Below are 26,809 nucleotides of genomic sequence, written 5' to 3'. Positions count from 1 at the left end.
AAAAAGTTTGTACATACATACCTGCATATCTGACGCAGTACAGTACATACGATGATGCTCCATTTATACCTACTTAGCCTTGCATGGTGATGTTATTGTTCATCCTACACTGAATACGACTGGGCCTTAATAGAGTGAGATGACAAGACGTACATACTACGAATATGCCATAATACCATACTATTAGATGTCTAATACTGGGTATGCCCAGCCGGACCCTTGGTTCGAGATTGCTGCTCCTCATCCACGTCGACCATAATATCGTCTGTTAACTTCTTATCTCAACTTTCTAGAGCTGTCCCCCCCTCCACCCCTGCCCAGCAATGACGAACATCAGAGCAGGGATATAAGAAAAAAAAAAGGACTAACTATCGATCACGGTACATATGCTAGGTATGTACGGCGCGATGCGAGGATCGACAGTCACATCGTCTGAGCTCTCAATGCCTTAGTATAATACTGATACGTATGATGTTAGATGCCAACATGACGCCTCATTTCCCCAGAAGAGACTCGGATGAAGAAGAGAGCTAAGCATTCAAACTAAGAAAGCGTAGCCTTGAAAAAGGATTCAAGACCTGCGGTGATCGGCGTGGGGTTATGTGCGAGGTCACATCAATTTGGGATTAGTTCTATTGTACCCAGATGCGCGTGCTAGATAGAACCGGGTAAGCGTGTCGACGCATGATCCCGAAAGGGTAAAGGATACGGGCTCCATCGGCGACCTGGTACTTACTTCTAGCGGGAAAGTAGATGTAGTAGACTGGACGGAGTGTAGGTTTATCTAATTATCTTACTACTAGGTATGTAGATAGTTACGGGTGACTTTTCCTAAGCTCTGAGCTTGTCGCTAATACCTAGTAATAACCTTGGAAGTACCTAGCACTACCAGGAATTATGTACATAGTAGGTATGGGTGGCTTTTTCTCCAGACTATTCCGCATTACGCAATCCGGCAGAGCCCGCGCTGTATACAACATACTATATAGTAACATACTATAGTAAACACATCCCACGACGTGTTCGACGGGCTTGACGACAGACCTCATTTCTCGAAAACACGGCTAGGGCAGAATCTTACCCTAGTTACTACGTAGTATGGTAGAGGGGGCTAGTATCTTTCAAAGCTCCCAGTCGTATACAAAGTAGGTAGGTAGGTACCTAAGGTAATCAATACAAATCCGTCTAGAAATAGGTACCAAATGTGACGGTGTGATCCCGCTAACGACGACTATTGCGGTAGTTCCCTACCATGCTAACGCATAACACATGGCAATTATGTATTATATACCAAGGGCCTTATAATATCTGTCTTCTTTTTCGTAATAGAATAGGCGAGTAGTATCCAGTATTAGCCTTCTTTTCATATACGGATGCGCTGTGATAACTGCTAGTCCGCTCCCATCTTAAGATAGGGCTGCTAATGAGATACCTGATACCTGCCGCCGTCTGCGTACCAGATTGTGTACTAAATAGGTTGTGGCTAGGATGCGGCTGCTCAGATCCGGGTCTGCCATGTGGTCATACAACGGTCTCTTATATTGTGGCTCATCATCAGCTGTTGTACACCTCTAGGTTTTAAAGCACTGGGTAGTTTGCCCAGACGGTTAGTTAATAAACTACCTCAGATTACACGCTAACCGCGTTTCTGACGAGTTTGGATACGTTAGGATGCGTCGTCAACCAGTCAACTTGGCTATCACGTTATCTCACCCTGTCCTGCTCTTTAATTTGACCTCTCCCAACTATGGTCAACATTACGGTCAACATTAAGAATATGTAGCATGTAGGTCGAAAAGTCGCGACCCTAAATAGGCCGCTGCTACCATCGCTACTACATTAATGATCATCGTCAATGCGCCCATCAATAGAGTTACACTTTCATATCGCGTCCATTCTCCGGGGACCAGACTAACATTATGATAATTTGGTCCATTATGCCGGTGTATGCCTGTCCTTGCATCCCGCCCTGCCGTCTAGACGTGGTTGAGCTTATAGCTCATCAGCACTTTATGTACGTATCAGGCGCAGACAACATTAGGTAGCCCACCGCCTTATTTTAATAGTAGCCAAGAATTGTACATGGGTACCAGGTAACCTACAAGACTAGGTACGAAATAATTTGACACGGTTGTCTGTCCACGAAGCTATCCGTCAATAGAGTTGTAGGCCAACTTGTAGGCAAAAATCTGTAGCAAGTTGCAACCAGGGTTTTTTTTCGGTCTACATACATAGTTGCACTTAGCTTAGGGATTAAAGGTTCCGGCTGATCCCCGCCATTGGTCTAAGTTCATCTTATAAGCGCCTGCGGATCTTTTACTTGGACGCCCGCGCCCGCCAATCTGTATGTAGGCTATTGTCTCAGGTGTGGATGAAGCGTTGAGGCGCCACCGGAACCATTGTACGCGGAGGAATATGGCGCTTCGTGGACGTTCTGGCGTTCCCAGTCGACAAGCGCTCTTTACCCAGTTCATTATACTTATTAGTTTTAAACTCGTCGCAGTTAAGACACGGAGGGGAGAGGAAGAAGTGGCATCTGAGGCCTCGAATTTGATACGGTTACCCCCGCAAATCCCCATCGAGCCTTGGAGATGGAGCTCCCTCAATCTGGACCGAGATCTGCCAGGGCGTTCTGCTGCCGTGTAGCGTCTCGTGTCCCGAGTCCAATAGTCCCAATAGCCCAAATTCTCACTCTAAGGGCCACCAAGGAAACGGACCACTAGCCTTTCATCTCATGTCTGAAGATTCACCACTAAACCTGACAGTGGCCAATCGTGATTCTAGATCCGTTTGGCCGTCTGTGGTTCGATAAGGTGCCTTTATTACGCATAAGCAGTACGGGATAGCCAAAGAATAACTAAACTAGAGGATACGATACGGCTGGGAATTGGAAACCCCCATCCTAATCCCAATCACCTAACGGACCGGGGCATGTGGATTTATAATTTTGGGAGAGGTCAAATCCATGGAACGAGCTTAAAATAACCATTACCGCTCTCGCGTTCGAGTTAGCCGCTAATCACGGCGGTCCAAATTACAGCCATTTTCAAGCGCCAACAGCTCAACGTCGTGTGCTTCCTTTTTTCGATAATAGGTACACCCGTTACTTTGTACACCGCAAATTTTCACCCGAGATCAGCTGGACTTAAGATTACTGCCATGATCTCCACATGGGATGAGACCTTGATGCATGATGCGTTCCGGCATGTGCAGAAGCCTCTTTTTCTCCCCCAAGGTTGATTGATTAGGTACCTTAGGTTAGGTACCTAAGACCAGGTAGATTGTGTAGTACCTAGCCTAGTAGATTACATAGGTATGTAGCTTTCTCCTGGTCTTCTCGCTACCCAACGCGATTGCGCCTTGGGTGGCCGTGGATCAATTAACCTTATAAGCCGAGTACGGGGACGTCAACAAAAGTATCGTCATCAAATCATATGTAGGTACATATGTAATCCGTGTAATCCGTACATATGTACGTAGGTACATATACATGCATACACATATGTATATACCTAGTGGGCGATGACGCCCAGGGGGGGCTTTACTATTGACAGGGAGCAGCCGAATAATAAAACGTGGGAGCATAAAGATGCGAGCCGACTTATGCGCAAGCCTTGGTCTACATATAGATACATAAATATATGTAAACGGCACTAACACGTACTATTGCAATGGGTTTAAACGATAAGAGCATGCTGCTTGGAGATCTGAACCGGAACTTCGGAGATTTTTCTTTTCAAGCAAAGGCGCCTTTCCCCAGTGTCTCTCTTCTGCAATGTTGAATCATATCGAGCGATCTTATACCGTAAGCAATAATTTAGGCCGAACGCTCCCGTAAGCCACATGCGTCTTACCCGCACCAGCACCAGCACCAGCACTTAGACATTGTTGGACATTGTTAAACATGGTAGCTAAAGGGAGCCGGAATAATCAGTGCCGGTGTCCCGTAAAGGAGACGTATGCGACGCGTCTGCAGGTATATAGCTGCGCAACTAAATAAAGGCAATTTAAATGTCCGGGTCGGGTATGAGCCTTGAGGCAATCACATACTCACTCGATACAGCTTTTTGATATGAGAGGCCTGTGTACTATGTAATGAGTATATGCCTTACCTGTAACCTACCTCTGAGATACGCACCTGCTAGATAGTAGTAGTATAATACTGTAGTATATAAAAGCTTTATTAAAGATGTATATGATTCTCTACGTAACGTTGCTGCTGGCGACTTTCGGTATTTTTTTGTAACTACCTTAGGTAGGTACCTAGCTAGGATCTGGTAACATATTTTCTGTATATTAGAGGTACCTAATTAAAAGATTACCTAAAGATGTAGAAGAAAATCACATAGTGAGGTGTAAGTGTAAGTGCAAGTGTAAGTGTTGGATTGATTTTCGGAACGCCTCACTCTTCCCGTGGTGGGCTGGACGGACGGAAGTTGCGGTTGTGGCAGAAGCCAATGCACCTTCCCGAATAATCCATACCTTACCTCCTACTAGGTACCTGTTACCTTAGGTACCTAGATCTAAGGTAGAAGATAGGTACCTTACGTTTGTATTGGATTGGATTGGATTGTACCTACCTCCTACACTCGTGCTGAACTAAACTTACCTGTCCACCTGCACCTGCTTACAATAGAATATCTAGTATTAGGTACCTCCTATGTGTGTAATCTTTACATTGTCTTCTCTGTATTAATGGAAGGCTACCTAAACTATTCTTCCATCTTCACATTTTTTTCTCTACTAAAAAAATAAAAATATAAAAAATAAAAATATGAAAATCTTGCGTCATCATCATTGAATCCCTTCAAACAGGACTACCCAGGACATAGCAGCATACACTATAGCGCATACCTAGCACATACCTAGCACATGACAAGCCTATTTGTGCCCGGACTCTGCCTGATCCCTATCCACATCGGGGGTTATATTGACTGGCCTCCTATTCCAAGTGGACCTAAGGTCCTAAAGAAGTCGTGTCGTGCCCCCTTCGAATCATTACTTTAGACAAGGGCTTTCTTCCGGACCCCAGCGAGATCAGATCGCGTGGGAAAGATGTCGCTACCATGTACACAATTACACAATGTACGGCAGAGGCTCTTGTTCGCCAAGCTTATCAACCGAGATTCTTAACACACCCACATACATACTATACAGCTTACATCCTTGTTCTTATCCTTGCTATAATCAGCCGTCCAATATCAATCAATATTTGCACTCCGAGTCCAACACTTTGAAGAAAACCTGTAAGGGGGTTGCTTCCAAAGGCGGTCTAAATTTGATCATCCAAGCTGTCGACTGTGGATATATCTAGACTAGGGTTTCATTTGCTCACATCCGCATCAGTCGATATTCTCAATACTTACAATGGAAGTCCTAAAGGGAACTGTTGAAGTATAGTTACGCAAAGACCTCTTACCACTGCAAGGCCGCTGACCAGCGTGCGGCAGCACCTCACAAGCCTTATTAGTAAAAAGTCAACTTGTGGAAATATACTAACCTAGGCTAGGTACCTAACCTATACCTAGATAACCCAAATAAGTTACTTATTTTTCTGGTGGAGCTCTAGCCAAGCTTAACGGTATGGAATACTTTCTCCTGAGAGCATTGGGCGGTCTGTGCCGGCTAGGTACCGGCGCAGCTAGTGTTCCCGCTCGGAAGGTAGATCATTCGCATTTAAGCACTCTATCATTGTCCGCTCAGACGAGGTCTTGAACCGTTCCAGTGGGATAGGCACAGACCATTATCATCATCATACGTTAGCCAGTTAAGCATCCACTTGGCCGAGTTTATGGAATCCGTCATCTTACAAACCCAACTAGCGATTCCCGCCCTAATATTGGACCGTCATCAAAGCTAGCTCACACTAACACCACTCTGAGTAGTAACTAAAAATTATCCCTATTAGATAAACCTCCTTCGATCCCGGCTGCTTTCTATATCGGACAAGTGCCCAAGTAGGCACTTCTGCGCAAGCTTTCAACCAACACTTCGCAAGCTATTTTCAACAGTTGTCTCCTTTGCAAAGCCGAGGCAATTGTATACCTTGTATTAACCATACTGTATCACCGTACCCACAAGATGTAACCGAGACGCGTAGTAATAACCCTAGCAACACTCCAGTCCGAACTAAGCTATTATCACATGTGTTACTTACTAGTGGAGATGAGAGTAGGACGAGACAAAAAAAAAAGGTAATTGGTCTATGCGCTAACGTTGGTTACCTAGTTGGCAGTGTATGCACGATCAAAAGATATCGAGCCCGGGATAACTCCGATACCCTCACGTCAATGTGATGACGATATATAAAGAATATCATTTATAGCAGGGCAGTATACTACTATGTATGTAATTCATCTCGCCTAGTCGGGATATTTTTATGCGCCTGGATCAAAATGTGATCCTTGGACGATTCTGTCGCACGCGATCAATCCGTAATTACAAGATTTATGCGTAAAATGCCGCCGGACTAATATGCCAGCCAGACGGAGATTTTCTTCAGCAGGGACCAATTTCGTCTGTCATCCCCGATGGGATCTGGACCTTGACTTCCCCGGCTGACGAGCAAAAGCGCAGCTTGCAGCGAATTTATCCCGAACAGCGTCTCAAGGCGGCTGAGGATATTTGCTCGAGGAGGTTACGATAATTATCGACCCAAGGTACCTACAACAGCATACTGGGTCTATTAAAATTGAAAGATCCATAGCGGTTGGGACGGCAACTGGTTCCATCCGGGCGGTACAAGAATAAAAGGGGCTTAGATAGGAGGTCCGGGGCGACCCTTCGATTCCACTTGGCCCTAGGAAGATCGCCATGGCATGGGCAGGGAAGGGTACGCTAGGACTGCCAGGCAGACTTTGGCCGGTGAATTAATACCTAAGCTAAAGACCAGGAAATATATTGACTGGCTCAGGCCGCCAAGCGACGTGGGGAGTTACGTACTGTACCAGGAATTTGCTCCTTAGACTTTACTGCAGTGGAAAAAGTTGCCCTGAAGGGCCTCTTCTCCGTTCATAGCCGTAACTACGAGAGAGGTCTTGGGTGGATTGGAACACGAGGCGGCTGTCAAGCGCGTTCCATCGTCCCAGCACATACCACTTGGTGGTTCAGGAGCCCCCAGCAGGAGGCACGTTGAGATTCTTACGAGTAAATTACCAGGACCGGAGAAGCAGCCGATAAACCGCCGACGTCGAACATTCTACGCGCCTTCTCTCGATGCCCTATCTTCATGTTGCTTGCAACGTTCTAAAAAGCTGCCTCTGAGTCGCTGCGAGTTTGGCGTTACCTGACTGTTACAAGCTGTGTCACTGTTGAACTGAAGACTGGGGGATACCACTAGTTACTCTACGACCAACATAAGCCCAGACAGATCCAATCTATGTACTGTGACATCGCGTGTTCCGAAGTAATTCTGGAGCTCATCCCCGGTTCGATAATACGGTTGCCTTGTCTATATCAGAGGCGCAACCGTCCTCGGAGTCGCGCCGAACTCCCCACACTCTGGAACATTTATTCCCAAACGTATGGTTACCCGTTCTCCTCTAGCGGATAAAGGTTTAGCACGATCTCTTTACCGTCGTCTCATGTGCAGCGTTGCATTCGGCGTCCACCCAAACCCAGCGAGAAGTCGAACGCTGAAACAGATTAAAGGAGCAGCACCGAACCACGTTTTGTCCCAGAACATTTTCCATCTTGTCTCACATTTTGTTCTTGCTCAACTGTCTCTCCCCGATACAGTAGTTTTTGGGACTTATCCAATTGTACCTAAGCGTCCGGAGTGCATCTTGCAACAACAGCAAAGGTTATCGTTCAAGATGTTTTGAACCCCCTCAAATGGAATGCTCCGTCCCGTGCAGAAGTTGGGCTTCGAGCCGTTTGGGTTTGAGTGGGCGTTAAGTCCATCTAGGCCATTGGGTGCAGGCTCCAGGGTGAGTCGAATTTGCTTCTTCCGAGCTCGAGCCAGGAAGATGACCGACCTACTTTGGTAGCGTTTCCCACATATGGTATAGCCTAAGGCGTCTTAACCCAGTTGGTTCGTCCCTAATGAACCTGACTTCCTGTTATGATTACAATGTCATCTGCCCGATTGCCCCAAGCTTTGTATTAGGTATGTTATTGTACGATACGGCAGCTAGTGCAAGCCGCACCAAGCAACGGTTAATATGGCCCACCACATGTGGCGTCACTAACAAAACGAAGTCGTATTTTGTCTCAGTTCAACTTCCCCGGTTCAGTCTGGAACCATGGTTTGCTGGTAAAGTAAGTACGTACTGTGGGCTCTTCTTGGCTTGAAGGAATGGAAGATGGCGTAAAATATAATACGATATGACACGGTGGATCTTGTAGGTAATTGTAAATATCGTTTTCGAGCAAGTTATCTACCAGAGTTTGGTACAGACGAACTTTACTCGACTTTACTCTCCTAGCGTTCGAGTTGATCTCGGTAAGGCTCGAGCGTACCTCAAGTGGTAACAGATCCGGCATCTTGGAGTCTTTGGTACCTAACGTAGCCATGCGGCACCACGAGCAGCGGGACATTATTCCGGGTCTTGCATCCGGTTCAGATACTTACCTACCTTTACCACCTACCTAGGTAGAGATAGTAGCAGCTTAGAATCAATTAGTTTCATTGTAATTTCGATGCCGCTAGGGCAATTAGCTACCTAAGGTAGACTATGTAGGTTAGAACCACAAGGGAGGGGCGACGATGGGCTCCCCCTCCCCGTCCTTGCGTCCGTAGCTAGAGCTAGCGAGCGTGCTGGCGTGGGCTCTGAAACGGTCTGCGCACATTTAGTCCGTTCGAACCCGGCAGTTTGGCTCTTGATACCAAATTACACTATCGCGACGGCGGCCCACGAAGCCGTGAATGAACCCAAGCTGCTCGCCGACTCTACATAGCACTGTTTTCTAAGCTTAGGCCAGTGGATATCTACTTTATATTCGTACGTGTATCAGTCGGTATCATATGAATTTTTTTTCCTTCTTTGACGAGGAGCGTCGGACACGTTAGCTTAAATAGTGGCCTGGCAATCCGTACTAACCTGATAATTTATTATACCTCTTCCTTATTGCCGGGTTCAAATAAGCAGCCTCGGGTTGCCGACTAGCGCCGGTACGGTACGGTATCGTATTCAAGTCAAGTTCCTTTTACTCCCCCCCCCCCCTTTTCTTTTTTTTTCTTTTTTTTCTTTTTGGTGGTCATTAGCAACTAGGGAGCTTCGAGAAGCGTCGCTCGTACCGGGGAAAACCCGGAGAATTTGTCAAAGACACGAACGAATGAGCTTCAGTCTGGTGACTTACATCCACAGGCTTTACTTCCAAGAACGTAATATTGCCAATTAGTTAGGTACCTACCTAAGTCAGTAACCTAATCTCCTATACGATTTAGTATGCAGATCTAAGACGACGAGCATGATGCTATTAAGGTATTGGGCTACCTATATTAACTCTAGGTAGTTTAGTCTATCTGTCTATCTAATGGGGTTTATATTAGCTTCTCTTTTCATGTCCATACAAAGGTGTCGTGAAATCACATGCAAGAATAGAATATACAGTACTTGGCTATCGAACTGTTTATAGCTGTCCATCAGATATCTATCGATTTACCAGAAAACTTCTTATATTACCTGATACTATTCGAAAGTCGCAACAGCAGAGTCACTTGTAGCACTATTTCGTACTACTGTAGATAGTATGAACTCTTCAGCCTACAGCTAACCGAAGAAACTCTCAGTAGTCTTGATGATATACGCAGTTGATTATTATCATCTCGCATAGCAGGTAGCTTACCTAATCTAAACTATCAACTCCTATCTCTACAAGTTTCCTCTGTAAGAACATATATGTCATCGCTATCATCTGTTTCTAAGGGTCTATATATTGGTAGACAATACTTAGTAGTCATTCCCTACTAAAGACGAACCATATATATTTACACGCCACGGCGGTAATATAATAATAGGAGTGAGAAAACAGAGACAATATTACCCGCGAGACAGCGCAGTTCCTCGCAGATACTCGGGACGCCTCGAAACCCAGCAACCCGGGTTTTCCAGACAAGCTGAGACCTTTTCGGGCGGCCGCTATCACCAAGGGTCGCATGTATGTACCTATTGTATGTATTTACGCTCATACATTATGTGTGCGAAGGTTCTCCCACCTCGCCGGGAGACCCGGGGCGCCGGCACGGCAAATCACATCATGCAAGATGAGCAAAGTGCAGCAGAAGGCAGGGTAAACAAATGGGGAAACCAAAAAGACAAGGAAGAAAGAAAGAGGGAAAAAGGGGGGAGGGGGGGAGGGTAAAGGAAAGAAGGAAAGAAAAGGAAGAAAACATGCTGGCCTGGTCCCCACGTCTGCAGGCACCCGCGACCCTGCCGATCGGAGTCGACGAGAGACAATGACATGAGGAGACAACCCCGTGTCTCACGATGCGGCTGGTAAGAGATAGAAGCACGGATTAGGTAGGATTGGGATTTGGGGTTTGGGAGAGGAGGAGAGAGAAAGACAGACGGGATGGTGGAAACGGGCATAGGAGAATTATCCACAACCAGAGACATGAATCGTGATCCAAGCCGTCGCTGTCTAGGTGGCTTGGAGGTACGTAACGAGTACCGTTCGTCCCGCACTGCAACTCAACTCAACTCAACTCAACGGCTCCATATGTCCCGTCCGCCCTGCCGCCCCCATCTTCCATCTCGCTGGGACCTCGGATAGACCGCGCGGCGAGATGGTTTTTGTATACGTCGTATAGGTGCGATATAAGAGAAGTGAGAAGCAGGCTTAAGATCTACCTAACCTAAGCTATAGGATATATATTTTAATGCTATTTAGGCTATCTAGGCTAGGTACCTAACCTAGAAATGTCTGGATGAAGACCTATGACCTCGTAGATATTGTACGAGCCAATAATACATCTATACGTTAGATAGGCACTGATGATAGTATCAACTACCTATGCCTATGCCTATGCCTAGATACCTATATCAACAATAGTAGAACTTCAGCAAACCCTCCGTGTTAAAAAAGAAGGCGATATACCCTCGAACGAACCCCTTCGTGCCCTCGACCTGAAACGGCGCGTCGCAGCACAGAGATTTGCGACACGCAAGGTTCGCACAAAGAGGAACCGATACACAGCACAGGACAGCATAACACAAGGAACACCTTGGACAGAAAGGGGGATAGGTAGAGAGGTGTTGATAGACAAGGCAGATCGCGCGTGTGGACTCGCCGTCGGTATGACACCACATAGGTAAATCCTCTCTAAGCCAGCACTCGAAGTATCTGAGTTATTTCGTCTTCATCCTTGAACCACATGATCCTAGACTTATGAGGTTAGATACTAGTTTATTTTATTTTATTTTATCTTTTCCTCACCTCAATCTCTCTCCTTATCCTCCTCCCCTCCTCCCCCCTCCCTATGAGTTCGTTCCGTGTTCGAGTACTAGTAGGTAGTTAGACTGAGCCATTCTCCTCGGTGAAGCTAAGTAACAATCGTAAGCAGCACATACACACACATACACACACGCACGCGCGCGCGCGCAGTACGCCAATCCCCTTTCCTTTCCTACCCTTTCCTCCTTCTTTCCTTTCTCGTTTCCGCACGTCGCACAAATCGGCTGACCGACATCTGGCCCGCTGGCCTGGGTTTCCCAGGTCTTCGGTAACCGCCCAGCCTGTTTGTAGCCCGCCTTTACCTAGTAATGTATTTTATTGCAGGTACCTGTTCGTCTGCCCTTAGCCTTAGGTAGCAAAGCACCTAACCTAGGTATCTACCTGTGTCTATCCAAGAGAAGAAGGGGAGGCGTAGATTAGTTCGTTCGTTCGTTCGTTCGTCCATCCATCCGTCCGCCTGCTAGGCCTAACCCTATAATCTCCTTTTCTTACGGCCGTATGCGATAGCTTCTCCCGCTCTGTACCTCGTACGTAACTAACCCTAGGAGGTAGATAGTTATTACCCACCTCCTAAGATAAAGTACCTGACGTACTGGATGGACATGGTAAGATGCGCGCCAGGGACGCGGGTTCGAGCGGGTGCTCGCTTGCTTGGGACCGGAAAATTTTCCCTTTTCCTCTTTTTTCCCTTTTCTGATATCCCCCCTCCCTGACCCATCTACCGGGTAGGAGAAAAAAAAAGAATTAGGCGAGTTGTCTCGGGATCACGCCTGATATGACATGATATTGGCGAATCCCAATGCGTTGAACGGGGAGAGGCCTCGTAGCCCATATCATATCCCTGTCCTGATGACGGAATCCGTGTCCATCTTGGTAATGCGTTCATGTCTCGAATTGGAACATAGGTAGACCGGTTAGACTACGAAGGTGGAAAGGCTCATGGAGTTTTTCTTTAGAATATACAAGTTTTACACGGTATTAAGTCTCAAGCTTCACCAAGAACCATGCCTTTTTTGGCCGATGAGATCACATGTATTACTTGAGCCGTGGTCATGCAATGGCCTATCCTGTTCTGCGTAGGTACCACACGAGACCGCAATATTAAGACATGCAAGTCTTGCCGAGACCATCTATCTGGACGTTTACCTGCGCCTCTCCGCGTTTATCTTCCGAAGATATGGGGGATCCATTGTCCTTAACGGGATAGCGAGCTGTATGCATCCGGCCTAGCCCATCTCCGCGGTACGGGAGAAGAATAACAGGTACCTAACCTAACCTAGGGTACGTCACGATAGCGCCGGAGACATGGAATAAAAGCAGAGACCCAGCAGCCGCTAGAGACGGCCAGTGGTCTGGGATGGAGCCAAGATAGAAGCACGTAGCAGCACGAAACATCTTGTCTCACACGGGCATATAATCTCGTGCGCCCCAACTTTGGGGATAGAACGTCGAGAATGTTTGTGGCGGGGCCATCTACTCGCTTCTTCCGGCGAAGGGGTCATGCCGTGCGATGTAACACAGCGATCTGGTGGCCTTGGTGGTCCGATGCGGCGGAGGACGACAGGAAACGTCTTGCGACGTCAATTTTGCGTCTAGGGTTGCCGGCCGTGGTATCGCGTCAGATCTGCCGACAACTCGTCCGGTACGATGGTGGCAAGGCGATAAATAAGACGAAAACCCGCGCTGAACAAGGCAATCTGCGCTTAATGAAAGGAGGAGGACGCTAACGTCGTGGAACTTTGCAACTTTGCAGCTTTGCAGATGATGCATCTATTGACCGTACCTAGATGTATACTATTTTTTCAACGCCTCTGAGGTGAGATGGTTCTCACTAAAGTAATGCTACCCAACGCCGTAGCTATGACATACATGCTGAGGATATGAACAAGAAACTGAAGAACATAGACGACTATAGGCGAGATTGCACTGGCGGGTTACTGCTCTCTTCTGGCCATCGTACGTCGGGCCAAATGATACGGATGGCTTCCCAAATATGACTGAGGAATCTTAGTTAGCCAGATGAAAGAAGCATAAGGTAGACAAAGATGGAATTAGGAGCTTGGATAGCGGGAGTACATACTTGACGTAGATGATTTTCAGGCCATCCCTCACTTCTGATGGAACTTCTCTTGCGTCCTTCTCGTTCTGTGCCGGTAACAGTACCGTCTTAACGCCAGCGCGGTATGCTCCGATTAGCTTCTCCTTTATTCCCCCGACTCTCTTCACGTGGCCAGAGAGTTGGAATTCACCCTATCACAAGTATTAGTATCTCGTATATATATGTGTAGAAATCATAGGTATTCAACTTACAGTCATAGCCATTGTTGGAGGGACGGATCGTCCTGAAAGAAGTGATATGAGTGCGATCGCCTGAGCCATCCCACTTGATGGGCCATCTTTTGGTACGGCTCCCGAGGGGCAATGGACGTGCAAGCTGCGTTTCGACATGATGTTTTCCGTAGGATCCTGGGTCAAGCCTAACTCGTAGGCGTGGTTGCGAACCCAACTCCTTGCAACTTTGACACTTTCTTTCAGAACATCTCCGAGATTGCCTGTAAGCTCTACACTGCCATCGCCGGGCATGTCGAGGACTTCAATAAATAGAATACCCCCGTTTCCTCCAAAGCTATAAGCGACAAGTCCCGTAACTATACCCGGCTGGGTGGTCTTCTCCGCTATCTCATCTTCGAACTTTTCTATGCCTAGAATAGATTCGAGATCCTGAAGCATAACCTCTGGACGGTACGTCTCTGGTTTGCCACGGTCATTGGCTTCCACGAAGTCGACCGCCTTCGCACGGCAGACGGATCCTATCTCTCGCTCGAGGTTACGGACTCCTGCTTCTCGAGTGTACGACTCAATGATCTTTGATATCACTTCCTCGCTAAATCGTACTTGATCTTCCGAGAGTCCATTCACCTTGATCTGCTTAGGTACAAGGTGTCGCAAGGCAATATGTCGCTTTTCAAGCGTGGTATAGCCGGAGAACTCTAGGGTTTCCATACGATCTAGCAGCGGTCCGGGGATAGTGTCGAGAGTATTCGCGGTGGCAATAAAAAGAACCTTGCTCAGGTCAATTGGAGTATTGATGTAATGATCGTGGAACGCATGGTTTTGTTCGGGATCCAGCACTTCAAGCATTGCTGCAGCAGGGTCGCCATTGTGGTTAGACATGCCCAGCTTGTCTATCTCGTCCAACAGGAAAACCGGGTTGGATACACCAACTTTCCTTAAGCCTTGAACAATTAGTCCCGGCATCGCGGCGACATATGTTCTTCGGTGTCCTCGGATTTCCGCCTCGTCCCTGACGCCACCGAGCGAGATGCGATGGAATTTACGGCCAAGTGCCGTGGCGATTGACCTGGCTATGCTAGTCTTGCCAACACCAGGGGGACCAACCAAGAGCAGGATAGGTGCTTTCTCAACTGATCGCTTATTCCGTAGCATCTGAACCCTAAGGCCGGTAGCCTTTATTTTCTCTTCTAATTCGGGATCGATGGTTGAGGTATCCTTTGTATTTTGTTTACTAGCCTCCAAGTCGGCTACCTCCTGTTGTGCTTGCTTGATTTGCTGCTCTACTGCACGGTTTGCTGATTGCATCAATCTTACGATGGTGAGATATGATAATAAGCGTTTCTTCACTTTCTCAATTCCGTAATGATCGTTATCGAGCTGCTTCCTTGCAGCTTCTAATGTGCTGGCTTCAATCGGATCATCCGTAACGACAGACCATGGTATCTCGGACAATGTCTCAAGATACGTCCTAACGACCTGATACTCGGCCTGCGCTGGATTCATTTGCTTTAGCCGCTTCAACTCGCGCTGGGCCACGGTCGCAGCATCGGACGGAAGTTTGGCATCCTCGAGCTTCTTTTCGAGGTCCTGTAAGTCGTCCGCATCTTGCTGATCGCCTGATCCGCCACCAAACATACCAAACGGGCTTCCACCGGTAAGACCAAGGCCAGCTGGAGGTTTAAGCCCCGGTAGCGGTGGTTTGCCATTGCGTCGGTTCCTTATCCTCTCTATTTCTTCCTGGTCGATACGGATGGGAATAACCCCAGTGCTAACAGAAGTAACATTGATATTGCCTTTTAAGTCCTCCACGTGGCGGTCCAGAATCTCAATCACTTTCCGCATTCGGGTTGCCACATCAAGAGCGGCAAGGACTTGGAGCTTCTCCTCGTAAGTAGTATCAACCACATTCATCATAAAGTCGGCTAACGAGCCTCCCTCGCTAGGTATTTTCCTAGCAATAAGCTGTTCGAGCCTCCGCGTTAGAAGAGGATTTAGCCCCGCGGTACCGCTAGATAGTAGAAAGGCAGACACGCGAAGGTAGGATACGAGTTCCCGCGAAAGTCGCTTTAGAGTGCCGAAGAGCTCCTGGTAAGAAGGCTTCTTGAGTTCCTCGGCATCGAGCTGGTCGGTGTGAGGGAACACTTTAGCCTCGAAGAAGGGACGTTCTTGCGTGACCTTATCAACAGAAACGCGGGAGACTCCCTGCACGAGCAAGTTGAACTCAGCTCCATTCTGTCCTTGGATCGCGGTAATTCTCCCCGACACTCCATAGGCAAATAACTGGTCCTTCTTGATGTTACTCTTATTCGCGTTGATAAGCTCTTCGTACTCAGCGGGTTTTTCCTCTAGGAGTGCCTGACCGCGAGAGTTTAACATAGGCGAGTTAAGCGGCACGCAGATAACAGGGATCTGGTCAACCCGACTCGAGTTCTTGGAGGCGCGGGCATATACGTTCGAAAGTAAGGCGGGTATATCGGAGCGGTCGGTAGGTACAGCTACTCGAATGATAGAGCCGGGGAAAAGAACATTATTTTTACCCAAAGGGATCACAGGCATAGCTGTCGATTGAGCCATGTTGACCTGGCGTGTCTCCCCTTTGGGGGTTGCGCTCGATTGGCCAAGGAAAAATAATAATAAGAGGATGACGAACTTGAAAAGGTGAGAGAAGTCGTGCTGTGCTGTTGCTACGTTGTACAAAAGAAACAGACGAGACGGCGAATTAGTTCGCTAGCTCGAAGTTGATTGAGGGAAGTTTCAGTTTAGGATCGGTTCGGTTGATGGTGTTGTTATTGATGTGTGGAATGTGTGGAATGTAGGTGGTAGGTAGAAATTAGGTAGAAAGGATGTATTGTACAGTACAATAAAAGTACAACAAAACGGTTGTTGCATGTGGAAATCATTAATAAATGTTGATGTCAGAATGGTAGAAGGTTCTCATGCGCTGTAATAAACCCTGTAGGCTACGTAGGTCAGGCCACTGGGCAGGTACAGTAGAACCTTGGAGCTGTCATCCCAGCCATCTCAGAACAGAACTTACCGAGGTCTACGCTTTAAGCTCCTCCCTCCGAGCCAACAGTCTGGGTATCTTCCCGTATCGAAGCCGAGGACTCCACATCACAAGATTTTACGGTTCGATGGCATTGTGATAATGCGTGATAGCCTCATTCCATTTACCTGTGTTTTCTATTCCGTACTTTAGCTTACTAAATACTTCTAAAAGTCGTATTATCACCAAAACAAGGTGTAATCCATACGTAGAAAGTTGCTGAGGTACCGGCTAGATGAAGTAAGTACTTGATAGGTATAGTTTGGGTACATTAGGTACCTAAGGTACCTTATTAGGCATCCCTTCTTTAGCAGGTCGCCGGACCTTTACACGACACAAGCCACAGCAGGCTACCTTAGCCGTGCGCCAGCTCACCAGCTGACCAGCTACCCCGCGATTTAGCGTAACAAGGCCTAACCAGTTTGAATAAGAGTTTTAGATAAGAAAATCAATTAAAAAAAAAAGAGACCAAGTCGCGTAATCCGATCTTTTGAACGCGTCTTTCCACATGAGACACCTTCGCATCATCATCACTTACTACAATCACCACCACCACATCTACTAGACAAACCGCCTCATACCATAGAAAATGACTAGTACGTATCCCGCCACCACTACCATATATCTACAAATACATCCCTTTATTTATTTGTATAATATAAAATATACCTACATAGGTCTTGCATGTATACCGTAAAATACGAACTTAATCTAACCTAACAACAGGCTACGGAGGATACACAGGCACGACGTACGGCGGCGGCGGCGGCGGCAACGACGGGGGCGGGTTCTTCGGAGGGTCGCAGAGCGGGAGCCAAGCGGCGGGGAGCGCGGGGAGCGAGGACTCGCTGCGGCCGGTGACGGTGAAGCAGATCCTCGACGCGGAGCAGTTGTTCAACCGGGACACGAGCTTCCGGATCGACGGCGTCGACGTCTCGCAGGTCACCTTCGTCGGCATGATCCGCCAGATCAGCCCCCAGACCACCAACATCACCTACCGCCTCGACGACGGCACGGGCATCATCGAGGTCAAGCAGTGGCTCGACGCCGACCGCCAGGACGACGCCAGCAACAACAACCCCTCCTCCCCCTCCCGCTTCCACGAGGACCAGTACGTCCGCGTCTGGGGCCGCATCCGCAGCTTTGGGAATAAGCGCCACGTCGGCGTCCACGTCATCAAGCCCGTCACCGACTTCAACGAGGTCAACTACCACCTGCTCGAGGCCACCTACGTCCACCTGTTCTTCACCCGCGGCGCGTTAACGACCGGCGGCGGCGGCGACGGCGGCGACGGAAATGCCGCCGAAGACGACAGCATGTTTGTCGAGAACAACGATTCCGTGTTCCTGCAGGGCGCGTCGGCCAGGGCGCGGAAGATGTACCAATACCTCAACCAGGCGAAGAGCAGCGAGGGCACCAACCTGCACGTCATAGCTAGGGAGGCCAACATGACGGTCCAAGATGTGATGGCTGCTGCCGACGAGCTGCAGGGCCACGGCAAGATCTACACTACTTTAGACGACGAGACGTTCGCCGTACTGGAAGGATTTTAAAACGGCATGGTCTCGGTAGCGAATTGCTATCGAAGTTGAAAAAAATAAAATAAAACGGAAATATGCTGCATGTCACGTTACGGCGTTTTTGGCATGATAGAGAGAGAGAGAGATTATGCGAGGCATAAGGCGGACATCAATCACATGGGGCTTGGCTGCGAGAATGGCACCAATATGTATAATGAATGTTTTCTAGTGAGAATTATCTACCTAGATACGAAGGATTGACTTAATGATACCTAAAAACAAATGAGGAGCCACAATTGAAGATAAATACTAGTATGCAACCACCCCCTTCATCTCCCCCCTTGATAAATGAATAGCGACGTACCAAATCCGAGACCAAAACTAGACGGGGCTAGAGAGAGCACCCGTAACCGCAACCGCAACGGGCGAGCAGCGCCGAGAAGGCCTAGCAAGTAAGGCGGGAACGTGATAGATGCTAGATGATAATGGTTTCCTGTAACACTTTGATCGTCATCAACGAGAAACGAGAGGAAGAAAGTAAATGGAACCGGGGTTTGTCCGCCCTCCCCCCATAAGGAGGAGGAGCCTAGGTTAGAAGCGAAGAGTAGAAGAAGAAGAGTAAGCAATTTCACATCGCAAGCTTAGATCGTTAACTCATCGACCCCTATCAACTTCAGCGTCATAATCATGAACATAAAATCAACAACAGCAGCAATATCAAATAGCAATAACAAAGATGGTGGTGGTGGTAGTGGCAGTGGCAATGGCGGCGGTAGCAGCAGAAGCAAGTCTCGTCGTCGGTCCTTCTTACATCTTCTTGAACCCGTGGTTAAGCTTGATGGGGATCGACTTCGACAGCTTCTGCGGCTCGCGGACCATGATGCTCAGACGGACTGGGGACTTGCAATCGATGCCAAGATAGATGTCCTTCTTGAACTCGAACCCGAACTTTTTGTAGTATGCCGTGTTCTTCTCCGAGCTCGACTCGAGGTACATGGCTCGGCCTTCGGCGTCAGCCTATACAACAAAATCAGCATACAGGTGGACAACTATCGTTGAAAATTACAAGATCATATGGTTGGGTTGGTTAGGTAGGTAGTCCATCTATATTCAAATGCTTGTGTTATAGGTATCACATCATCGCACGTACCTTGGCAGCCATCTGCTCGATGAGCTTCCTCGCATAGCCCCTACGCTGACCGCTGGGCTTGGTGCCCAGGTATACCAGGTAGTAGCAGTCGTTGTCCCTGTCACCCATGATCTCGGCCTTGGTGTCGTGGAGTATCGGCATGAGTTCCTTGTAGTAGCGCTTGCGGCCCTCGGCGGACAGTTGATAGTAGAGTCTCCACATACCACTGCGGCAGATGGTCAGCCAGTCGTCCATCTCCTTGCCCGGCGGCATCCTGTACGTTTGCAATAGTCACGTGTTAGTTAACAAGTTATGTGCAATTTACTTTTTGCTTTTACCAAGGGTAAGCCCCCGGGAAGCAAGTAAAACCCGAGTCGAGGCTACGTATCGTCTGGCTCGTAGCATGCATGAGGTACGTAGCCCTAGATCCCTTGTTTTCTTTTCCCCGGTCGCCCTTCTTGGTCTGACGGCAGACTCACCAGAGCGCCACGCCCTCGTAGTCCGGCCCGATGGTCGTTACGACGCCTCTGTAGCAGTGGGCCGCCACGATGTAGTTGAATATGTCAACGTGGAGCCGCCACTTGGTCTCGTCGTCGTAAGCGACCATGTCGTCCGTATCAAGGACGTACTGTGCCAGTTCATCAGTAGCAAAGGCCTGCGCTAGAGACAGCGCTGCTTCCTTATACTCCGATATCCCGATAGCACGGACTTGACCCTCCCATTTTTGTGGAATGAGAGAACGCTTCTTCAGCTCCACAAGGGAAACACTGTTGCTTACGTGCTCCATGTTGGGCAGCTTTTCTACTCGGACCTTTCCGGTAGCTGAGAATCAAATATAAGACGAGTCAGTCGCGACGTCACGATATATTTGAAACTAAATTAGATTGAGTAGGTAGGTAGGTATGACAGCTCACCTTAAATATTATTACTTGATATATCTTGTATACTATCTCCTGTGTGAACTCTCGACAACTGAGTTCTTGAGATAGGCATAAATCTCGCGGGATGAGCTAGGCAATTGAGGCTCGTACGAAGGTCAACAGACATCAATGTTAAGTTGACGAGGGTGTCGGTTTGAAACTGCGATACTTTAATTCAGACAACAAGCGACGTCACTGGGAAGGGAGACGAAGAGCCCCAAGAGTCGGACAGGCGTAAGAATTGAAGCTGTAGAGTTTGGATTGAGACGACGAGGTAAGTATAGGTAGCTAGCGACAGAGAACTGAGACTTGAAAGTACTAATCCCGTGTGAAGGGATAGTGTGCTATAGCAAGATCGATCAGCGTAGCTTTTGTCTATTCCACCTTGAAAGTGACTGGTTGTTGTATCCAAGTATAATTTCCCGGTTAGAGTAAGAGAAGCGGAGGAAGAAAGAATCAAGGCTTCCGGGAATCTGGGGGGCCTTAAAAGAGTGGCGAGTCGGGGCACAGGGGCACAAAGCACAGTGTACAATGGTTGGGTAAGGCGAAGGGCCAAGGAAAAAGAAAGGTGCGTGGGATGAGATGCAGAGGGCCTGAATAGTCAATGGTAAGCTGAGGGAGCCGCAGACGGCATTGAAACACAAGTGACCAACCAGCCGCTAGAGAACGGATGTAAGACACTATTCATTTCCTATCCACGCCCTATCCATGACTCTTGTGAACTACTACGTAGTACGTAGTAATAGACAAAGAATCTCAGATCAGCTTGCCCCATTGGCTGATTCGGTACGCAGCGGATGACGGTAAGGGTCGGCTAGGGTTATATCTGGGCATATCTGGGCACATCTGGGCACTATACATTTGTGTCCCGTTCCCTACTTGAGTAGTCACAGTGCGTCAGACCCAACGCATTGGGATCTCGAGTTGCCAGACTTGTCTGCATACATTGTACGCCAGTCTCGTGCGCGGGAGTTGGTGTGTGGGAGGGCGTGGGAACTTGCCCATTGGTACGGAGCAGGCGTATTTTCTTAGGTGTGGTAAAGGTGGGATGCTGATTGGTTATGAATACCGCATCGCCTTGACTTGGATAATACCTCGCATACTTCGCATACCTCGCTCTTCGCTCTAGACAGTGTTTAGAGACGCTGATCCCACGTTATCACACGCATCCTCCACTACAAACGTGTCCGCGGCGTCCACCCCGGGGGCACGGACTGCAGCTTACCTACCTAAGGTAGGTAGGTATACAACTAGGTATAGTGAATCCTATAGTTAGTAAATGCTACTACATACAACGACCATAGCGGTTTCGGTTACTTGACTCTTGGCTTTTCGACGTGAGTCTGGTCTAGAAGGAATAACAGTTCGGAGGCACAGAGTTACAGTACCACCACTTATACCATAGGTAGTTACACGAGCGCTTGAGGCGGCCGACCAAATGTTGTCAAGTTAAAGTCTGACAGACCATCCGGTTTAACTATCGTATCATAGTATAGATGGATGTTCCATTGCAGGCGTGTGGGAGCCCAAGACGGGTAGACGGGGCGTGGGGTTACGGTGTTTGCCCCGGGATACCGCGTCATTCGTAGAATTCTTAGACCCTAGATCCTAGAATCCTAGACCCTTAGAACCAAAGAACCAAGGTTTGGGCTCTAATCTGACGGTAGTTTATCAATCGAACTCGCCTTGCTTTTTTATCTTTTGTGAACCAGGGAACCGCGCACTGGGTTGGTTACCTATCTGGTTTACACAGTAGGACGGTACCTAGAGATAACCCAGCAGCCCATAAAGTAGCCAGATAACCAGATAGCCTAGGCCCCCCGGGTCGGTCGGTTGGGGTTATTATACGGTTGCGGAGTTAGGTCGGTGATACTCTCTCGGTGGAAGCTCCAAAGCCCTTGACGCTCCGATATCTAAAAAGTTAATCTTACATCAAGATATTACATAGTAAGTACCTAAGGTATAGTACTTATATGATTGGTTATTATGTTAACGGGGTCTTGCATTTTTTGAAACAATTGAAAAGCAGTTGGAACCCTACGCTTCGAATGCGATAGGGGGCATAAAAAGGGATATCTACGGAAATATGTGGTCCGCCCATTGGGCGTAGAAACAATGTGCTCTAGTCTAGATGAGGCTTTTTCATCCTTTCCAAGGTAAGTAGTAAAAATCAGAAAGAAAAAAAGGTGAACAAAAAAAATAATTCGATTTTTCTCCTTCCTTTCATCAGTTGAACCCTGATTTACATGCTGCTTCACATGCGCCTAATCTCCTGCTCGTTGCTGTACTTCTCGAGTCCGGAGTCGAGGTTCTCCCACCATTCGAAGAGCATCGATTGGCATATGAGCTTGAACCAAGGAGTAAACTTTAATGTCGGGTCTTTGAAGAGAGTCTTCAGCTCATCGGCAGTGACATATTTAGTATCCCTCACTTCGTTAGGGTTGGTATTAAGATTAACGTTGGCCTTGATAAAAAGGATATAGTCAACTAGCGGCAATGGTTAGCATCCTATCGTTATCTTAGTACTCGATTCCACTCTCTTACTCTCGTGTTCGCCCCATTTCCCATCGCTGGGGGCTTTATAATGGATTCGTGTTAAGAAGTGGAAATCTTCAAACGGCACCTGCTCTTTCTTAATGCCCAGCTCCTGGTCGAGTTTTCGCTGCGCAGCACGCTTCACACCGTCGATCGAGTCCGGAAGGTTGGAGCCAGTTTCGCCGGGGATTCCCAAGGGGTGAGAGCAGCACGTATTCGTCCACATGTCAGGGAACGTGATCTTTTCAGACGCACGCTGCTGGAGGAGTAATCGGTTCTGATCATCGAAGAGGAAGACAGAGAAGGCCCGGTGTAGTAGACCCTTGTCGATATTCGTCATGAGATGGCCTAGGAAAATTAGTGAATGCTTTTTTATTTCCTTCCCCAAGAGCCATTACATACAGAGTTTCTTGCTAGCGGTTCCAATCGGGTTGTCATTGTTATCGAGAACAATGCATACCTCCTCCATAAGTCGAATCTGCTCGGCATCGTGACCTTCTAGCTCGGCAGAGCTGGTGTCTATGTCTGGGAAAAGACGAAGAAGCGCTTCCGCCGTCGGGATGTTCTGTGTGACAGTTGTAGTTGTAGACATCGTGATTGTTTTATCGTAATATCTGTTATACTAAATATTCTGCTCGTTTTCTGGGAGGAGGGGGGGACAAGAAACGAAGCGGGTTTGCGAAATTAAGGACAATTTGAATTTGGAAATTGGGATTTGGAAACTGCATATCGATAGCGAAGAGCAGCTAGGTATTCTAATCCCAACAGACCTAACCGCCCTTTAGCTTTACCAGTTGGACGGTGATCCCCCCACCTCTCGGTCTCGACATGTGGAGGTCCCCTCATTTACATAATGCACGGACCACAATGCATGCCTAAGGTAATCATAAAAATTACCATGTACATGTATGCATGTGTACCTAGGTATTATACAACGGACTATGAATGCTGCGAGAGGTAACTACCTAATCTCAATGTCTTCATCAGACTATCAGCCTCACTCATTCAATCTACCCGTCTTATCGGCCAATCAGACACACGTACTGTGTTAAGTAGGCCTACAGTAGGTGTGTATATGTTTCACAATGAACAGGTAATCTAGAATAACGCTGTTCCAAGAACTCCAGACTACATACCTATCATTAACCTTACACAATTAAGGTTTAAAGATGAAGCTTAGGTAGTTTAAGACGGTTTTGCATATCTTACACCAGCAAATCATACACTACTATATTTTAATCTCCAATCAGATATTCCATTCAAACACCAACAAATACCAATATAGTGAAACACAACTATACAACTATAACCACCTACAAAACATGTCGTTCAACCAGCGGTATTTCGATTCTCCGCATCTCGCGCTGACTGTTCCCAGTCCGAGACACACGTGTACCAAAACTCGACTGCAGCAACTCTGTCATAGGGGATATATTAGCAACTTTCGGATGAGCGATTTTATCTAGAGGCGTGTGCGAGTGAAACTTACAGAGCCAATCCTATCGTGGTTCCCAGCCACAAGCCTATAAGTTTCCAATCGAGCGCAAACGCGGTAGCAAACGAGATGGGCAGGGCAAGCAAGTAGTAGATGGACAGGTTTGCGTAACCACCGAATGATTGCTTCCCGATCCCGCGAAGCAACCCGTGGGCGACGGCTGCAAGGCCATCGAAGACCTGCATAACCGCCACAAGCGGCATCACCCTCGCTACTATAGCGATCACCTCTTCGTCTCGGGTAAAGAGAAGGGGGAGCTGATAACGGAGACCAGCGAGTAAGCTGAGGTTGAATAATCCAATAATACAACCCGCCCCGAATGCCTAGCATCCATTAGCCCGTACGCCTCAAAGCTTGGCTGATACTTAGGGGAGTAAACTTACGACTTTGGCTGATGTTTTGGCAGCATTAACTAGCCGAGCTCCTATTAAATTAGCGACCCGCGTAGAGGCGGCGATGGAGACAGGGAAGGGAATATTGAAAGTTGTTGACGTCAGAGTAATTAGAATGCTCTGCGCCGCCAGGTAAGATGTTCCAAATTGGCTCGTTGCCAAGGTGAGGATCTCAAATGCAAGCCATTCAGCCATCACCATCACCATCCCCGGTAGGGCGAGCCGAATCATAGGACCTGCGGTACGTTAGTAATTAACTCGTAACCATACTTGGGGCGGCGTCGCATTGAAACTCACCCCAATTGTTGAGAGCACGGCGGGTGAAGCCTCCCCAGCACTGTGAACCGTCTACAAACAATACGTAGGAAAACAGGAGGAATGGCATAAGTGTCTGGGTTATCGCAACGGAAATAGGCGCACCGACGAATCCGAACCCGAAGTGCCAAACGAAAAGCCAGTTCATGAAAATGTTGAGGGGAGCCGCGATTAGCAAGACGTAAGTTGTCGCGATAAACAAGCCTTGCGACAAAACGAACCGCTTGCCTCCCTCAAATGCAACGAAGCCGGGCACGCCAGCAATAATAACACGAAGATAGAGACCCGCAAGCTCAGCAGACCGCGGGTCAGGGACTATGTGGAGAAGTATGCTCTCAGCAAAGAAGAACAGCACGGCAACCGGGATAACAAGCGACCACAAGAAGTAAACCATCCGCTGGAGCTGTAAACCCACTAAGTGTTTGTGACCCGATCCGTACGCCTGGGCACAGAGAGTATCCAGGCTCGTTGCCAAACCCTGCATTGGAGCGTAGCAGCAGATATTCGCCGTCATGGTGGCCACTACGATTTTGATCAGCGAAGATCAGATATGAACAAGATTAGATACTCCAACTTACAGCTAACCGCACCCAGCTCAATCTTTCCAATCCGACCTACGGCGAAGATACTAGTAATGTTGATGCTATATTGCAACAGGAACGTTAGGACTAGCGATCGCGAGTAAGTTGCAATCGTCTTAGCCTCCCTCTGCCAGGTGGTCTCTATCATCCCCGAGGCCACCGCGGCATCCCACTGCTCGTTTAGGTGGTCATGGTGCGAGTTGCCCGGTTCAGCGGCGCCTGCAAGTAATGGTGAAGTCTCAGAGGGCTGGACCGTGACCCGAGGGACTTCCTCATCCTCTGGCAACTTGCGAACTTTGGTGCTGAACATGGTCTTATACAACCTCGAGACTATTCCAGGTTGTGGTTCGATGATATGTTTAGGTGGGATGATGTGGTTATCTCTTAAAAGACTGCGTTCAGCGTCGCGGGACTGCCTCTTCTCGACTCTGGTGAGAACAGGTTCATTAACCGGGTCTATTACGAGACTCGGTCGTCTGTATCCAAAGGCCATTCCAGTAGGCTGTGTGTACAGAACAGGTCCACTTTCAGTCTCAGACTCGGACTCGGACCCATTATCAAAGGCGTCCTCAACCGCGTCGTCGTCAGAGCATTCCGCTAGATCACTGGCTAGTATTCCTTGTGCTATTGGCGAAGTGGACTTATAAGACGAAGCCATGTCCAGCCCTCTTTTCTTTTGGGGGATTGGTGCGGAATTAGGCATCTTGCCTTGTTATAATGAGACCAAGGAGAGCAACGCGCTTCGATAATATACTCGAACAAAAAGCAAAGAGAGCTGATTCAGCCACATCGAAAAACTAATGGCGTCCGGGAACGTGAACCAATATTCCAGCTAAGGCTTCTTACATCCAAGACCCGAGGTTTCTCTTTTCGCTAGCGGGCGTAGTTAAGTATTTTTTTTTTCAAAGGTATACCTAGATTAAAGGTCTGTTTTTCATATATATATTAAGACGATACTTATAAAAAGCATCAAGTAAATAGTAAATACGTCGTGATGGTAAACTTGATGATAAACTACTATCCAACTTTGTACATTTTTTGTACCACAGTCAGCCTTAGGACTTAAGCTGACTCAATATGATGTTCGGTGTTCACAATGGTTCCTTTTTTTTTTTTTTTTTTTTTTTTTTAGGAGGCAATCGAAACTATTGGCCGCCACCGGAGGTCGTGCTAAGGCGTGCCGT

The 26,809-nt window shown here is 47.8% G+C and overlaps 5 protein-coding genes across 5 annotated transcripts; 1 reads left to right on the top strand and 4 right to left on the bottom strand.

Annotated features, from left to right (window-relative positions):
* Positions 1 to 13,215: 13,215 nt before the first annotated feature.
* F4812DRAFT_274930 (ATP-dependent protease La) lies at positions 13,216 to 16,447 on the bottom strand. Its single transcript, XM_047930948.1, has 3 exons — positions 13,708 to 16,447; positions 13,478 to 13,647; positions 13,216 to 13,394 (listed from the first exon to the last, which is right to left on the bottom strand). The coding sequence occupies exons 1-3, from the start codon at positions 16,264 to 16,266 to the stop codon at positions 13,307 to 13,309; spliced, it is 2,817 nt and encodes a 938-aa protein (XP_047793002.1). The 5' UTR covers positions 16,267 to 16,447; the 3' UTR covers positions 13,216 to 13,306.
* A 755-nt stretch (positions 16,448 to 17,202) lies between these two features.
* On the top strand, positions 17,203 to 18,618 carry F4812DRAFT_274865 (replication protein A, subunit RPA32). The gene is made up of 2 exons (XM_047930947.1): positions 17,203 to 17,334; positions 17,465 to 18,618. Exons 1-2 carry the CDS (start codon positions 17,328 to 17,330, stop codon positions 18,289 to 18,291), a joined length of 834 nt encoding a protein of 277 aa, XP_047793001.1. The 5' UTR covers positions 17,203 to 17,327; the 3' UTR covers positions 18,292 to 18,618.
* Positions 18,619 to 19,065: 447 nt separating this feature from the next.
* Positions 19,066 to 20,174, bottom strand: F4812DRAFT_456696 (uncharacterized protein; the record flags this gene model as incomplete). Its single annotated transcript, XM_047937033.1, has 3 exons — positions 19,066 to 19,275; positions 19,409 to 19,661; positions 19,867 to 20,174. The coding sequence occupies 3 exons, from the start codon at positions 20,172 to 20,174 to the stop codon at positions 19,066 to 19,068; spliced, it is 771 nt and encodes a 256-aa protein (XP_047793000.1).
* A 2,051-nt stretch (positions 20,175 to 22,225) lies between these two features.
* On the bottom strand, positions 22,226 to 23,652 carry F4812DRAFT_274821 (isopentenyl-diphosphate delta-isomerase). Its single transcript, XM_047930946.1, has 3 exons — positions 23,245 to 23,652; positions 22,852 to 23,190; positions 22,226 to 22,794 (listed from the first exon to the last, which is right to left on the bottom strand). Exons 1-3 carry the CDS (start codon positions 23,432 to 23,434, stop codon positions 22,562 to 22,564), a joined length of 762 nt encoding a protein of 253 aa, XP_047792999.1. The 5' UTR covers positions 23,435 to 23,652; the 3' UTR covers positions 22,226 to 22,561.
* Positions 23,653 to 23,824: 172 nt separating this feature from the next.
* Positions 23,825 to 26,755, bottom strand: F4812DRAFT_418627 (MATE efflux family protein). The gene is made up of 5 exons (XM_047933267.1): positions 25,623 to 26,755; positions 25,027 to 25,566; positions 24,721 to 24,965; positions 24,332 to 24,660; positions 23,825 to 24,259 (listed from the first exon to the last, which is right to left on the bottom strand). Exons 1-5 carry the CDS (start codon positions 26,326 to 26,328, stop codon positions 24,172 to 24,174), a joined length of 1,908 nt encoding a protein of 635 aa, XP_047792998.1. The 5' UTR covers positions 26,329 to 26,755; the 3' UTR covers positions 23,825 to 24,171.
* Between the last annotated feature and the right edge of the window lie 54 nt (positions 26,756 to 26,809).

The sequence above is a fragment of the Daldinia caldariorum genome (genome assembly GCF_022478825.1).
Source record: "Daldinia caldariorum strain CBS 122874 unplaced genomic scaffold F4812scaffold_3, whole genome shotgun sequence".
NCBI lineage: Eukaryota > Fungi > Ascomycota > Sordariomycetes > Xylariales > Hypoxylaceae > Daldinia > Daldinia caldariorum.
The sequence above is the reverse complement of the archived record's forward strand: the minus strand, read 5'-3'. Positions and strand labels throughout refer to the sequence as shown.